The 16,323-nt window shown below is 31.7% G+C and overlaps 1 protein-coding gene across 2 annotated transcripts in view; it reads right to left on the bottom strand.

Moving 5' to 3' along the window:
* Positions 1 to 16,323, bottom strand: part of LOC125069304 (facilitated trehalose transporter Tret1) — a 62,384-nt gene that overhangs the window by 37,133 nt on the left and 8,928 nt on the right. Inside the window, exon 1 of one of the 2 annotated variants that reach the window (XM_047678747.1) lies at positions 11,078 to 11,271. The exons of the other annotated variant lie outside the window; for it this stretch is intronic. Within the exon in view, the coding sequence (XP_047534703.1) occupies positions 11,078 to 11,152 (75 nt within the window). The 5' untranslated portion in view covers positions 11,153 to 11,271. Of the gene's footprint in view, positions 1 to 11,077; positions 11,272 to 16,323 lie in introns of those variants that run through there. 2 annotated transcript variants of the gene reach the window in all.

The raw sequence follows: 16,323 nt of genomic DNA, 5'->3' as shown, positions 1-16,323 counted from the left end.
AAAAACCTGCGGTTTTTACTACGGACGGCGCGCATACCTTTGAGATAGAGGCATACCTTTTTATTTCTAAATATTTTACTAATTCACTATGTAAATATTAAAAATATAGGAATCATTCATTTCAGTGAGCAACAACCTTGCCATCAATGTTTTATCAGGATGTTAAATTTAAACATATGATATGACGGGCAGCCAAAAGCATTTTAATTATGTCAAGAAAACAATCAAGTAGTTTTTATATATATTAAATTCGTATAAATTCCATTTTTTTTTAATTTCAAAAACAGAACGATTATAAGATGATATCGTATCAAAAAATAAAAATCACGAATGAAAAAACTTAAAAAAAATGTTACTCAAACAAGATGATAAAAAAAACATTATCGCGTGTGACGTTTATTTAGCACCATCTTACCTATTTACTTTGACAATTACAGCAATTTAACTCAACGAGATTCTTGTTATGACATTTATGTGGAAAATTTGTATTATTTCTGTAGAAAAATTTATAGCGAATGACAATTGTAGCCAGGTTTATATTAATTGATTATTTATTTATTAACGACCATCAGCAGTCACTACTTACACATGTAATAGTAAAAACATATTTATACTTAATATAAAGTATGCGACCCCTTAAGACGGCCAAAACATGCGTAACAAATATATATATATATATAGATATACTAGACATTAACTACATTTCATTTCAAATCAACATAAAGATTAAATCCGTAACATAATATACATAAATATATATATATTAAATCTGGTACTTTTAAAGGGCCCTTTATGTCGGCCCCAACGTTACACGCAAAATAATTAAAATGGTTCAAAATTTAAGACTAAATCAGTTTGAGAGAATTACTAACAAATTCATAAATTTTAATTGCTGAAATATTCGAAGGTTGACCAAGAATATAATTAAAAAAAACAATATTAAGTCGTTTCCCACCGCCTGTACGCTAAGATCTTTTAAATTATGCAACAGATTTTGATGCAGTTTTCATATTACAGTAGTGAAAAGACAAGAATTGCAATTTTTCTAGACGGAAAAACAAGAGTGTTTCTTTTTATAATTGTTCTTGAAAATAAAAATTCCGTGACGACCCTTGTTTCACCCGTGGCAAGGTTATAACATATAGATAAGTAATGCTTTGTTTATATCGGATTATACTTTAAAATTGATTTGTTTAACACCAAAACATTATACTCATATACAGCATATTGCTCAATGATTAAGACTACATTCATACTTTCTAAACTCACCACAAGAATGCGGTTGCATATAGCTTAGATTATTTTTACCTAGATAGATTGTCACTACAAAAGAACTAAGACAAACGATCCAACTTTATTGTCTTGGTGTGCGTGACCGCTGCGCTTGATACTCGCCAAACGTCATACTTTACTAGTGTGCGTGTACTTAGTGGCCAAACGTTCTTAAGTTGGACAATGTATCTAGGCATATAAATATATTAATACAATCATAGATAAAACAAACATTTTTAACAGTACAGTATACACAGGGAGAGGTTTTAGTGTAAGGTTTTAGTTTCAGTGTGACGTAGCACATTGCGATACAGACACTGCAAGACGGTCGATATTTATTGCATCGTTTTTGTTCTTTTTATATAAAATAAGTAAGCGTGCCGGGAAATGGGACACCTGATGGTAAGTGGCTACCGTCACCCATGGCCATTGACACTGTAAGAAATATTAACAATTCTGTACAACACCGATGTACCACAAAATTTTATGACCCTTGTGCCTTCACTGGCTCACTTACTGGCTAAGAATGTGTGCTATGTGGGTGGTAACTACCCAGACTGGCTTACAGAAATCCGCAATTGCAGTTTATGATAGTCAGAAACAGCAGCAGTACAGCTGGGCTATCGAAATAAGAGTTACGAACAATATTTTAATATAATTTTAATTATAATTTTTTTAATTTTTAATATAATTTTCTTTATTAAATGCTTCTAGTATATTGGCATATATGGAACTATATTCACTAGTGTGTTGACACACACGTTGGACTAAGCATTATGTCAATGTTAACAGCGATAGACTTTCATAATGCTATGTTGGACCAATGCACGCGACTTCATTCGATTAGAACAGAATGAATTTACCAATCTTTTTAAATTATGAAACGGGATTTATTTTTAATTAACTTTATCAACTATCTTATATTACCATTATTAAGTATCCAATTCGTGATAAATTAACAGACAGATAAATCGTACAGATAGTTCATTTCTATTTATGTAAACAAGCCTCATCATTTACGAGCGCTTAAGGATGTTCGTGAACTTTTATTTTATGCTACATCACTACGACTTGACAATTATTTGCCGGCAATTTCAATATTGTCGATACTTTACTTCACCTCCGAACTCAAGACGAATTTGCTCGCTTGCTAGAATTTAGACCCGTAATCCCTAGGTTAAGTCATTTATTACGACTCTACAAGTATATTTTATACTGTAACAATAATCAACACGCCAAACTTTATCAGAGATTTCGTAAAGAGACAGATTCTATTTATTGTATCTATGGAATAGATAGTGATGTAATCAATCTAATGCACTAACAGGATTGCCGATAACATACTAGGAATGTTTGCACCACACGACACAGACCAACAAGATCAAGTTTCGTCGGTTCAATGTGTAAATCTTTTATTTGTAAATAAAGAGCGGTATATTATTTTTAATTGCGTTTATATGTTATATTTTTTATAACCTACAATTTGTTGACGAGCGATACTCAGAGTAAATCTGACTTAATATATGTTTGAATACATATTTATGGTTTAAACACATTAAAAATACTAGTCAGTGTACTCACGATAAAAGTAAAGAGACTAAACTTGGCAGTAGGGTAACTGAATAGTTACACTATACATCTTCTGGCTCCATCGTCAAATCATCTCTTCCTTGCCCTGTTTATTTGTGTAAATAATTATTAGTAGTTGTCTCCTCCGGCTTCGTTTGCGTTTGGTTGGTGAGGCGTTAGGCACCAAATGCCATTCATTGGGTTTCGAGCCTACTTTGTACTAAATTTCATCAAAGTCAAAAGTTTGGCCGTGAAAGAGCAACAGGCAGTTTGACAGAGTTCCTTTGGCATTTATAATATTAGTATATATTATTATATATTTATTCAAAAACAGAGGCTCAATTACACAATTACAATAACAAAACGACTTATGTCAAAGTGAAATAAAACAAAAGTAAGAAAAAAAATTTAAACAGAGAAATAAACGTAATTACAAATCGATGCAACAATTAAAAAGATATTGTAACAAACTTCCTAGATTTGTTACATACTGACGTTATAACAAGTACATGTTACCTAACATGAACGTGCAAAAATATAAATTATGAATTAAGGAAGTGCTGAGAAGTATATCTACTTTACGCTAACGTGCAAGTCTTTGTTACACAGACTAAATATCAATTAGGGTATCTGTGTATGTAGTACCGAAAACGTAAATTTATATTTTCCTATTTGAAAGAAATCTCTAAATAACGAGATAAGTGCAATACTAAGATTCGACGGTTATTTTCAACTTGGCCTATTTAAATAATCTCAATCTCATGCCAAAAAATATTGATAAATAATGTTTATTACTCAATAGAAGATTATAACAATGATATAAATGCGTGGTTTTAGTATTTGTTGATTTCCAGACAGGTTATATATACATTTAATTGTGCTTTATTGATATAATCTGTAATTAAAATGGTGGAAAAGAGTAACTAGTGGGTTCTTGCCGGTTCTTCTTGTTAGAATCTACTTTCCAAGCCGGTGGTAGCTTTACATTTAATTCAACCGTAACGTGACGATTCCAAAATGCTTTTTCGAGCATACTTGAATGAAAAATATTTTGATTTTGATAAATTTATTGTAATTTTGATAATCTACTTAATTCATTATTTTCTTAGAAACTAAAAAAAGTAATTCAATTTTACGAGTTAGAAAAATACAAGGGCGTTTTTATAAATCTTTTCTTTATTACCAACGACTATTTTTATTGAAATAATGAGATGATAAAAATACCTAAACTGATGATAAGTTTGTACGATAAGGATTAAGACTTAGAAATGCTGTCTCCGTATCTTAAGCTATTCGATTTTAAGTGCCCAACGGAGAGCTGGTTATCGCTTATCACGAAACAGGTCGATAAATAATGGAAAATGTTTGATTGTGACATCTATTCCTGCATAAAGCAAAACGTCCCATCGCTGGGCTAAGGCTGCCTCCTCCTTTGAGAAGAAGGTTTGGAACTCAGCATTCCACTAAGCTGCTTCTATGTGGGTTCGTGGATACATATGTGGCAGAAACATTGAAATTAGATACATGCAGGTTTCCTCACGATGTTTCCTCAATCACTGAGCACGAGATTAATTATAAACATAAAATAAGTACATACTAACTCAGTAGTGCTTTCCTTGGATTTATCTATTAAGATGCACGCGTTCTAACCCCTGGGCCATCTTGGCTCTTCTCTTGCATATTTTAGAAAAATCTATATGCTATCGTGCTATCGTCTTTAAAACAAATGAAAATGATAATTAAGGAACGGATAGTGTCGCTAACAATAGAATTCTGTGAAATAATATTAAAACGATTAAATTGTAGTGCAAGTTTCCATTAAAGGTCTTGATACTCGTGTTTCTGTCAGAGTATATCAAATTAGAATTACTAATCAGTCAATTCATCTTTAACATATAAAATACTATTTAATCACTTGTATACAATTATTTTGAAGTGCAACATCATACAATATAGCTTTAATTTATACAATATTTCTAATTGACGCATATTTTATACGAGAATATTGGAATGCGGATTTTCACGCATTTTATTATTTTTAAATGCAGTTGAGGTATTTATTGGAAAGAGTTATTGTATAATGTAAACTGATTAAATCGGCTGCGTTAAATTATGTTCAAAATATAGTTCGATTAGGTCTGACCGAATTTCGGCCATAGTGGCTCAAGGCGAGCCCTATCGAACTACGCGGAAGATGTATTATTATTGCGCAAATACAGACTCTCTCTCATAATCCAATGAGACAATCCGACACGACAGGAGAGAGAGATCAGATACAGGAATTAAACAATGCCCACTTAATATATTTTTTTAAATAGATTTATCAATTTTTTAACAAGCACGACCTGGATCTATTTCTTTCGGACAATAACCTGACGACAATCAATGACAATGAGAGAGTTTGTAACTGAACAATTTGTAGTATTAATACTGATACATACATATTGTTGATATTTTTGACTCTTAGTAACTCAAATATTGGTCGATATTTCTAACTTATTTTTAAATTGGTCGTATAGCCATTTGAAGTCTTACTCTATATGAGATAAAATTTCTCTTGAAGTCGTAATACAACGTAATAAGAAAATGTATTTGATAATACCGTTAACGTAAGGCGACCTCGCTTTTAATATACAACAATTTTACCCCGACCTACATTTATGGTATCAATAAAACCTACAACGTTCATATAACAACGTTAAGAGAAACAATTGATCCTTAGATTTAGTTTAACATTATGATCAAGTTGTTCGTTACATTCTAAAATCTTAGTGAATTATGTATTTATAGATTTATTTGAATGCAATCTTAATTAAGCCGTCGAGCCTTGGAATACGTTCCGAACTTGTTCCTAATTCCTATAGCGTTCATAAGAATGATACTCTAATAATTTTGTTTTATTTAATCGATTACATTAGTGATTATAAGTACACGAGGCCAGTGAATAGAATACGTAGGTAGATAAGATCTGGAATTCAAATCCGGTCAGAAATCAGTGAGTTTTCACAGGCATAATTTTTATTTATAATTCATCTCGTGTAGGAAAGGAAAATCGTTAGGAACCTCTAATATGGAATTACAGGTTCCTAATGATTTTCCTTTCCCTCCACTTATATTGATCCGTATTGGAACAATGTGATCAAATGGATCCTCTCCATCTCTTTAGAACGTCTGGAGGCTTTTACCCAGCCGTGGAAGATTAATGGATCTCAATGGGCTGTTACGATACATACAAAGAGAAAAGTTTTCCACTTTCACGTATATAGTATATGTATCTGGCGCTTCCTCTTCGTATGAATAACTTCAAGTAGATAAATCTTTATACTGGTAATGTTTAAGAATGTAAAACGCTTTCATTATGTTGATTTACGGAGCGTACGTCATAGAATCTCTCATCGGGCACGATTTTTTCCATCCTCATTGACAAGGGTGATGGTGACATTAAGGGAATTTTGTATTTTAATAAATTTAAGTGGTAACAATAGCTTCAAAGTGTACAGGAGAACCACACGCATGGTGGTCACGACCCTCAGTAATGAAGAAACGACTAGGAAAAACAATAGCTTTGTAACAATATTTGTACATTATGCTCGTAAATGAAAAGATTTATTTTTGATTTAATTTTTCCATCCCATTTTATGGTTCCGTTAATAAACTTACCATGTATCTAGTTTTTATTCATGTAAATACATTTTACACGCAAAAATATTTGCATGATTAAATTTGGATAACAGGTTATCCAAATACATTAAAAACATATTTAGTTATTTATACAAGCTGTGTAATATTTTGTTATTGTTATAAAGAGTACAACACTTGACTGTACAAATAAAATCGTAACTTATTTGTGTTCTGTGCGTATGTCAAGCTATACAAATAATTTATTCGTAGATCCTGCGCCTAATCTATCTTTAATCGTAGCAGATTGCAAGAGAGTAATCGAAAGAGTGCACTTGCACATATACGCCTGTGCCTTAGTAGCAACCTATAGCTGTTGAGAATAGACCTCGTGAGGAAAGTGAATTTAATAATTGAGAAAAAAAAAAACAATTTCCTAGATATTTTTATATACACGTGTATTACTAATCTCATCAATGTATATTTTTAAATGATTTCGTCATCGTGTTTACGATCAATTGTCATTGCTTTCATTAAAACTTTATTTCCTCTTAAACGACACGCAAAGATGTGTCTTACTCAACTTGCGGATGCATTACTTGTTATGAACGCGCAACGCATCATAAAAACTCTAGAACATCCGATTCTTATCAATATGCAAATTAATTGCCTATAGAAGACAATGCAATTTGAAATGTATTATTATTGCAGGATTTCTAATATCATAAAAAGAGGATTTGTTTTAATGTTAACTATACTAATATTATAATAACAGAAGCAGCCCTGTCTGTCTGTTGGTCTACGGCTTAACTACTCAACCGAATTTGATGGTATATATATTGAACTCCGAGAAAAGACAGGATATTTTTGACACTTCGACCAACCCCGAAAAAGCGAGCAGAGCCCCGGGCGACAACTAGCTTAAAATAAAGGGTCTGCCTTTATTTTAGCTAGATCAAATACCTTCGTTCATAGACATTATCAATGTCATGGAAAATATTCAGTATCTTTTGTGTTTATACATCGACTTGTTTACTTTACAATTAAAAACACTAGCACGAAACAGACAAAGCATACATGGCGGTAGAAGATCTATTCATACATCTTCATTCACTAGTGTATGAACACATTCAAAAAGCCACACGTAAAATTATGTTACTTTTTATTTTATTTTATCGATAAAATTATAATATAGACGAAGTTATTTACACATCTGTTTATTACCTTATACTTACGACCTTATTTTACTGCGTAATATTTTCGATTCCTTATCGACGACTTTTTGAACCGAAGCCGATGGAATTTGCAATGTTCATTTCTAAGTGGTTATAAGTAACACGCTTAAAGCAAATCGATATGCTACACATGATCATGTATGGATTACTTCCTTATGTGGTACTAATTTAATTTATTGCAATATATATATGCTACATACATTGATTCATTCAGTGGCTCATTCAGAGCTTGTAGATTCAAACCCGGGCAAGTTTGAGTTGTAAGTACTTACATAGTGACAGTGAAGGAAAACAGGAGTACGGAAATTTATACGTATCGCATCAAAATCTGTCACACATAAGCAAGTAGGTTCTAGAGAGGAGACCGCGATCGGCAAGCGTAGTGTAGGATGCCCTGTGGCACGGTGGAGCTATGATGTACGGAAGATGGCTGGTGGAAAGTGGATGAGAAGGGCCGTAGATCGGGCTCAGTGGCGCGCCTTGGGGAGGCCTATGTCCAATAGTGGACGAATACAGGTTGATTATTATTAGCATTGGGCCAGCGTGGTGGAATATGATCAAACTTCTCAAGAGGAAAGGAGGCTTTTGACCTTTACTATCTATCTTGATATTTTATTATTTATTTAATTTTATAAAGAAATTTATAAATAGCAAATTATTGCTAATTAATTTAAATGGAGTAGGCGGTACGATAAAATTAGACAATGACATGAGCTCATTCGATTTTGTGATAAAATGATAGTATTAATAATTTGTAATCAGATTAATAATACAGGTTAAGAAATGATACAATAATTACATTTAATTAATATAAGAAAAATATCAACAACGATTACGAACAATCCTTTATAAATGATATTAAGCTAATTAATCATGATCGTGGCAAGCAATGAAATCAATACTCAGTAATTACATTCTTAACTTACGCAAAGATGAATTATCATTATCTATTACCGTTTTTTAGCCGACTTAAAAAAGAGGTTAGTAGTTATGGTTTTTTTTCTTGTATAGTTTGCAATGTCATCACTAAATCTATTTCGAATATTCTTTCTCATTGAATATATTTAAATAATTATATTTATAATATTATGTTCTAGATGTGAAAATATATCTTATGAGTTTATAATGTATGTACTTGAAGTCGGTTTTAATGGACGGATCAATGGGCCACCTGATGACAAGTGCTCGCCATTTCAGTTAAAAATTGGGGTCTTAAGATATTTCAACAATTTCTTACATCGCCAAATCGTTACCAACCTTAGGAACTACAGGCAAAAGGAATATCTGTCTGATATTCCTTTTGCCTGTAGTTACACTGTCTCCTGACCTTCTTCTATCTATGGCAAGTGGTCAAATTCGCTTATAAAAAAGTAACGTATAATTTTAACTACTCCATACAATGCGCATGACAAGCCGTGGAAACTAATATTCTAGACTATTCTGTGTTATGACATTAGTGTCTCTATTAACATTGGCTAATATACCCTGGAAATCGAAACACAACAATGCAAAGTATTAATAAAATAACAGTTTATCGATAAAAGATTTCTTTTAGAATGAGTGTATGATCCCTTTGCCTGTATGGGTTCCTAAAATATTTGAATATCTTTTTAATTTAATATGATAAAAAAAAATCAATAATAAATCATGACGTAACCGTAGACTTTTATATTTAATTAGTAGTTATTTTAAATATCCAGTCACACGACCATTATGACAAACACATAAACTATAATTTCAAATCGTCGTAACCGATTTCAGCCAGCTAACTACGCAGGACAAACTACAGTGCACAAGCTTTACCTGCTTTTCGAGGGAGTATACACACTCCTAATTTCCAGACTCGGCCCGGTTATCGGCCCGACCTGAGTTTGAAGCCAAATTCTCGTAATAAATAATTTATTTATGAATACTATATATCCATAAAACTAAAGCGTTTAAACCTCATTATTTTGTTCCATACATTTATTATATATTGTATACCAATTATAAAAGCTTGAAATAAAATATGTCTGAAATAAAATGATTTATTTCATCAAACTACAATTTTTAGTAAACGAGTATTTATTTGTAATATTAATTTTAAAAATCATATATTTTTTTTTAAGATATAGGCGGACGTGCAAATGGGCCATTTGATGACAATAACGATGTAAGAAATGTTTCAACATCATCATCAACCTTGGGAACTAGGATGTTATGTCTTGTACTTGTCCCTTCTAGTTACCCTAGCCAGCTCACGCTTCAAACCGGAAAACAACAATACTGAGTACTACTATTTGGCGGTAGAATATCTGATGAGTGGGTACCTATCCAGACGCACTTGCACAAAGCTCTACCACCAATTAAAACATATATTTTATTTATTAATAAGCAAAAAATATAAGACTTAAAGTATAATTCGATATAATCGAATACGAGATTTATATAATGTTGCTATTATCTAAATTAGCTTTCAGAGTTGACATTATAATAAAATTATTTTTAACTCTTCCTCTTCCACTTTTATTTATCAAGGAATACTCGACATGTTTCGGAAAGACTAAGCCCTAATCGTCGTAAAGCGAATGTTCGGAATTTGTTCATCGATTAAACTAACCGTACACAATATTTCTATACGAAATTCTAAATTCAAGCCAAGTTTCAACATAGTATTCTGTTCTAACTTATATAATTCTTAAAAACTATACTAATATTATAAATGCGAAAGTAACTCTTTAACTGTTGCTCTGTCACGGCCAAAACACTGAACTTGATGAAATTTAGTATGAAGCAAGTTTGAACCATTTTTTATAAAACGCGAGTAAAGCCGCGTACGAAAACTAGTATTTAATATATCAGTGACTCTTATATACAAGTTACTCGACGAAATAATGGCAGAACACCTGTAGTAACGCGGTGTAATAAACTACCATCGTCATTATATACCATCATCGCAAAGTGTCGCCTCAAAATCACGTCACTGAAATTTCGTTAAAGATTAATAATATTAAGCAGCATAAACTAACAATTTTACTAAAAATATCCGATGCGATTATTTCTTTAATCCAAAATTAGTTCACGTTGCCTTACATTTCAGTCTAATGATAGTAATTAGTGTATTGATACAATCCGTCATGCATGGGAAGTCACGGTAACTCACAAGGTTGATACAGCTATAAAAATATTAATCCTTTCATTGCCCAGTGGTTTGAACACGTGGAACTTAAGCCAAAAGAGCGAGTTCAAGACCGGGCAAGCACAACCGATTTGCACTTTATTTATATTCATAATTCATCTCATGCTCGGTAAAAAATATGTTCCTCTGGAAACTTGCGTGACCTGATGATGTAACTGTAAGAACTTCATTCTTAAGAAAACGCATTACAAAAATATTGTCATACCTTTTTCGCCATCCGTACATTTTTCTCTGACATAACGAATCCATTGTTATCATAGTAACATTGTTTTTCAAACATTTTTCATACAATTAATCCGTAATATCCTTATCAATCAAATAACTTTCCTCACTTATCACACACTACACTATAAACCTTGAGATTATTACTAAAACAAATGCAACGTAGAACGTTCAGCTATTATATGTCAATGTTTGTTTCCTTCATGCAGTCTATTCATAATCGATTTAAAAAAAAAAACGATTTGAAATATATTACGTCTGTGACTTTCGCGCCAAAACTAATGACAGTTAAATTAAAAATTGAACAGCGTGTACCTTTCGGCTGGTAATGTCGAAGTAAACTGACGGAGGCATTCAGTTTACCGAAATAAATACTTGAACTGAACAAAACCGGAACGGTTTTTCACAGTTCGCATTATTTATACAGTATATTTTGTGAACTATATTGACGTTTCAGCAATATTTTCGTTTACAATATTATCATTGACATTTTTTTTTATAAATTCATCAGTTACTATAGACAAGGTACCATGGATTTTACTGAGTATTTTAATTATTTATTTGTAATATTTAAGTGTACATATGTATGTTTTTTAAAAAATTCCGTTTTGACACCCCGTTTATTATCAATATATTTTTATTTAATTACTTTAAAATGGTCACTATATTGATATTGATTTACGATGATATTACAATTTTTCCGCCTTTCAAATATCGCAGACAATTAAAAACATTAAGCGTTCGTTGCGTTAGTTAATTAAACTTGTAATTATTCAATAATTTAAGCTATTAAGTGTAAATTTCATATTCCTACGTTTATATATTATACTTAGAGTAATCTATAATTGGTCTTATATTTCAAAGGTATAATTGTATTATTTTTTTTCGTAATTCGATAGCAAAGAAACAATCATAGAACGGTCTGGGAATTTGTGATTTTACCGCTGAAGTAATAATCTCGCATTGATTATTAAATTTAAATAAGTAGCTATCTAAATAATTATAGATAAAGTAGAAGACAAACAAAAACCTGTAAAATTCGAATTTATTTTAATAAATTTAACGCTTAAATAATATAAATTAACGTAAATCACCAAATATATCAATAGAAATGAATACAATATACATAAAATAATCCGGTTCACTCATAATTAAAACAGAGTATAAATATTTTTTTATTTTTTTTAATAAATTTTCCGTTAATTAAACTTAAACAACAAAAATAAATTCTCGGAACTAAGTTTTAAATTAATAACATTACCTAGAAATCATTAATTTTCTACATATGTCAAGTAAAAACACATAAAAAGAATATAATTATAATAGATAAATTTGGAGTAAATAAACTATTATTAAAAACCAAATCTATTTTAAGAAATGAAATATCTATACGGTACCGGTTATCTATGTGTATTAGAAATTCATATTCGATTCCAAATAAGAAATATCCCATCAAAAACATAAATGTAAAAATGAGAGCCAAGTTAAATATTATGATATATACCTTGGTTGTTGACTTCAACGACAAAAGAAGTGAGATCTAAATTTGTGCCAAGTTAAATAGCCCTTCTGAAATTTATTTATAACTACATAAAATAGCATTTCTTCTTATAACTTGGGACAATATATTGTTGCCTAAGGTGTGACTTGGCTAGTTCTTATATACGAATTATATTATAGCCTTCGTAAGTTCTAAGCCTTTACAAATGAATTATAAACACAAATTAAGCACGCAAATATTCAATGGTACTTGTCTAGATATGAACTCGCAATATCTGGTTAAGATTCATGTTTTCTAGTGACTGGACCATCGCAGCTCTTAATGTACGTATATACTAACTAAGCAATACTGAGCTGACCCCCCTTCTTCTTAGATGTTCTGAGTTATAATTTGTTATTCTAAACACAAACTACAAGTTGTGTTTATAAACATATAAGAACTAGCCAAGTCAGACCTTAGGCAACAATATATTGTCCCAAGTTATAAGAAGAAATGCTATTTTATGTAGTTATAAATAAATTTCAGAAGGGCTATTTAACTTGGCACAAATTTAGATCTCACTTCTTTTGTCGTTGAAGTCAACAACCAAGGTATATATCATAATATTTAACTTGGCTCTCATTTTTACATTTATGTTTTTGATGGGATATCACTACTTTTTGTATATAAATTATTAATAGGTACTTATTAATAACAAAAATTAATACCAAATGGTTTTTGTTAAGCTATTCTATTTTCCTACATTTACGGGGCATAATTGTCTTTTTTTTTATACATTCTTATTTTTCTTGTAGGTACCTCTGAATGTTCGAGTGAATTGCCCATTCAGTGTCCGGATTTATTTTTACGCGTTTTCTGTTAATACTTAATTTGGCCAAGTAGGGGTGGTATAATGTGCGCAGACGGTTGTACTCTACAATAGAGCTCTCTTGTGTCTTGATTTGAATTGGACCTAAATTGATAAGATGTACTCCATCTAAGGTTGTAACTCTAGAGAGGCCAACGTAAGCCTGCTCTTTACTTAATATAGAGGAGCCTATGTCGAAAAGAGCACCGTCAAGGCGAAGGCTTTGTAATTTGTGTATAACAGTAGAATATGCTAAGCAAATAGAGAATTATTTTCTTTGAACATATATGTACATTACTTAATATCTGTAACTTGGTTTTGACTTCTAGTTCGCAAATTAAATTATGTTTAAATTGAATTGTTATTTTACGTGCGCTATTGCTGTTATCGATGTCCCCAATGTACCTTCTCTATTTTTCCATTGGACCCATTCATCAGTCCTTTGCTGACATCAGCATGCTTTCTCGATACTGTTCTTCCAAGCAATAAGGATCCCCGTTTGTAGCGCTAGAGTACAAACTTAAATCATTCCAGTTACGATATACATACTCTACTACAATCTCACGAAACCTATTTGATTGTATACTAGTATACTCAAACAAAAAATATGCAGTCGAATAGACTAGGCAGTTTCAATCGGAAGGTATTGAAATAATTCTTATGAGCGCGGTTGCCACTCGCTCAGACACGTCCGCGTTAAGGTTTAATCGCAACGCGCTGCTCCGGCGTCGCGTCGCGCGCCTTGTACCGAAATGCCTATTATTATTATTTTTTTAAGTATAATTATTTGGCACCATTGATGTGCGCTAAATGCTAGTTAATAACGTAATAAATACGAAAGTCGGCTATACTCATAAGTACTAAAACGGAAATATTTGGATTTAAAAAACTTAAGGGTGGTATTCAACTTGTTATATATTCACGTGAAGACCTTAAAATCCACATGAAGACCGGCTGTCATAAGTTTTGATTGCTGGTTCTTACATCATTTTTTTATTACAGTTATTACAGGAACTAAGTATCTAACTATATAAGTGTTCCTAATAGACCCAATAAAATGAAAAATTATAATAAAATGATAAAAAATTACCAGTTTCAGATTTTTTCCTTTATATTGGCCTAATTATCTACCTGCATGCCAAATTTGAACTTTCTAGGTCACCTGGAAGTAGGATATAGTTTTGATCTATAGGTCAGTCAGTGATAAAAATGACGATTTTTAGACGTTAATATCTAAATAACCATTTGAGATGCGTTTATGAAATTTGGAACGCATGTGTATCTCGCGAGTCTCAATATATAAGCCAAATTTGACACATCTATGTCAAATAGTTTTTGAGTTATGAGGAGGTCAAAAGTGGCTCCAAATGGTTCGTGTAATATTACACACGGTGCTACTAGCCAGTTCTGTTACTAGAACTTGGCTGACACGCTACCGCGTGTCTAGATCTTTATTCAAGTAGGCTCTCAAGAGCTTAAGCAGGTCAATTCGATGAAGAGAAGAAAAAAAATAATTTTAATAGCACTGCTCTATATTTGAGTTTATGATTTATGACGTGATTCGATTTTTAAATTTCCAATATTTTCCATTTTTATTCAATGTACTTGAGTGGCCAGTGGGATGAACCTGGTTATAAAAACCAGTTCCCGTATGGGCTGCAGCTCAAAAAGCCCTTTTGATAGACTACCTATTTACCCGTCCGCTGACCACGGCACTAATCTATCCTCCTCAACGGCTTAACTGATTTTTTTTTGTTCGTTTGAATAATTATTCGCTTTAGTTGGTAAACCGGTAAAATAATACCAGGATACTGATTCTGAGAAAAATTTACATCTGTCAAAAAGATCAAGCTATATTGTACAGGGTATAGCTTTATTTATTTACTATTATGACATAAGTATAACAATGTAAATTTATTCCTTTTGTGTTGATGTTAAAGATTATATTTGTCTATATGATAACTTCTTGCTAATTGTATAATAATATTAAGAATATGCTATATTAACCAATAAATTAATTCGGAATTTATTTAAAAAAAAACAAACTGACAAATGGAAATAGAGCTTAGAGTCCTTCCTCGTTCTCCTTAGTCCTCCTTAGTTATCCATCGTTGCTCATTAACGAAAATAAATTTTATATATATATATATAATTTATCTGTAGTAATCTCTACTAATATTACAAATGCGAAAACAACTCTGGGGGATGTGGGTAATGGATTGTCCACAAGATCTTGTACATTTGACTCAAACTGAATCCCAAGTGGGCGAACCCGCGGATGCAACTACTGAGCGTGTTTACGTTTCCTCTCGATAGAATATACATTCTGAATGAGATTTACCTTTAAATATGATTTATCTTTATTCAAAAGTGCTAAAAGCCCACTTGAATAAAGTTTATTTTTGATTTTAATTGTGTTACTTATATAATGATTATCATCGCCGTTTCTTCTCAAGGTATTTCACGAGATGAATCTTCACACATGGACACAGACAGACATGCTCAAAAAGTTGAAAGGTGAAAATATGGGCATAATTATTTCATTATGTATAAAACTCTTATATATATAAAATATCATCTTCGCAATCATAGAATGTCGTAAAAGCCAGTGTACGACGCGAGGCTTTCAATCACAATTTACATTATTCACTAGATTACCTGTCAATTCAACATTCACTCGCCCAACCTGTTTCATTCATTCTAGGTCAGTCTGGAAAAGGGCTACACTATTTTATATAGGTAACTTAACAAGTATGGAATGCGTTAGAAATTATAGCGTCATATGTTTATGGTGATATTTTGTTTGGAGTTTTATTTGATTACTTAGAACGGAAGTTATTTTTTAATAATAATGGTTACGCCTCCTTAAAACAACAAGCTT

The sequence above is a fragment of the Vanessa atalanta genome, chromosome 15 (assembly GCF_905147765.1).
Source record: "Vanessa atalanta chromosome 15, ilVanAtal1.2, whole genome shotgun sequence".
Taxonomy (NCBI): domain Eukaryota; kingdom Metazoa; phylum Arthropoda; class Insecta; order Lepidoptera; family Nymphalidae; genus Vanessa; species Vanessa atalanta.
The sequence above is the reverse complement of the archived record's forward strand: the minus strand, read 5'-3'. Positions and strand labels throughout refer to the sequence as shown.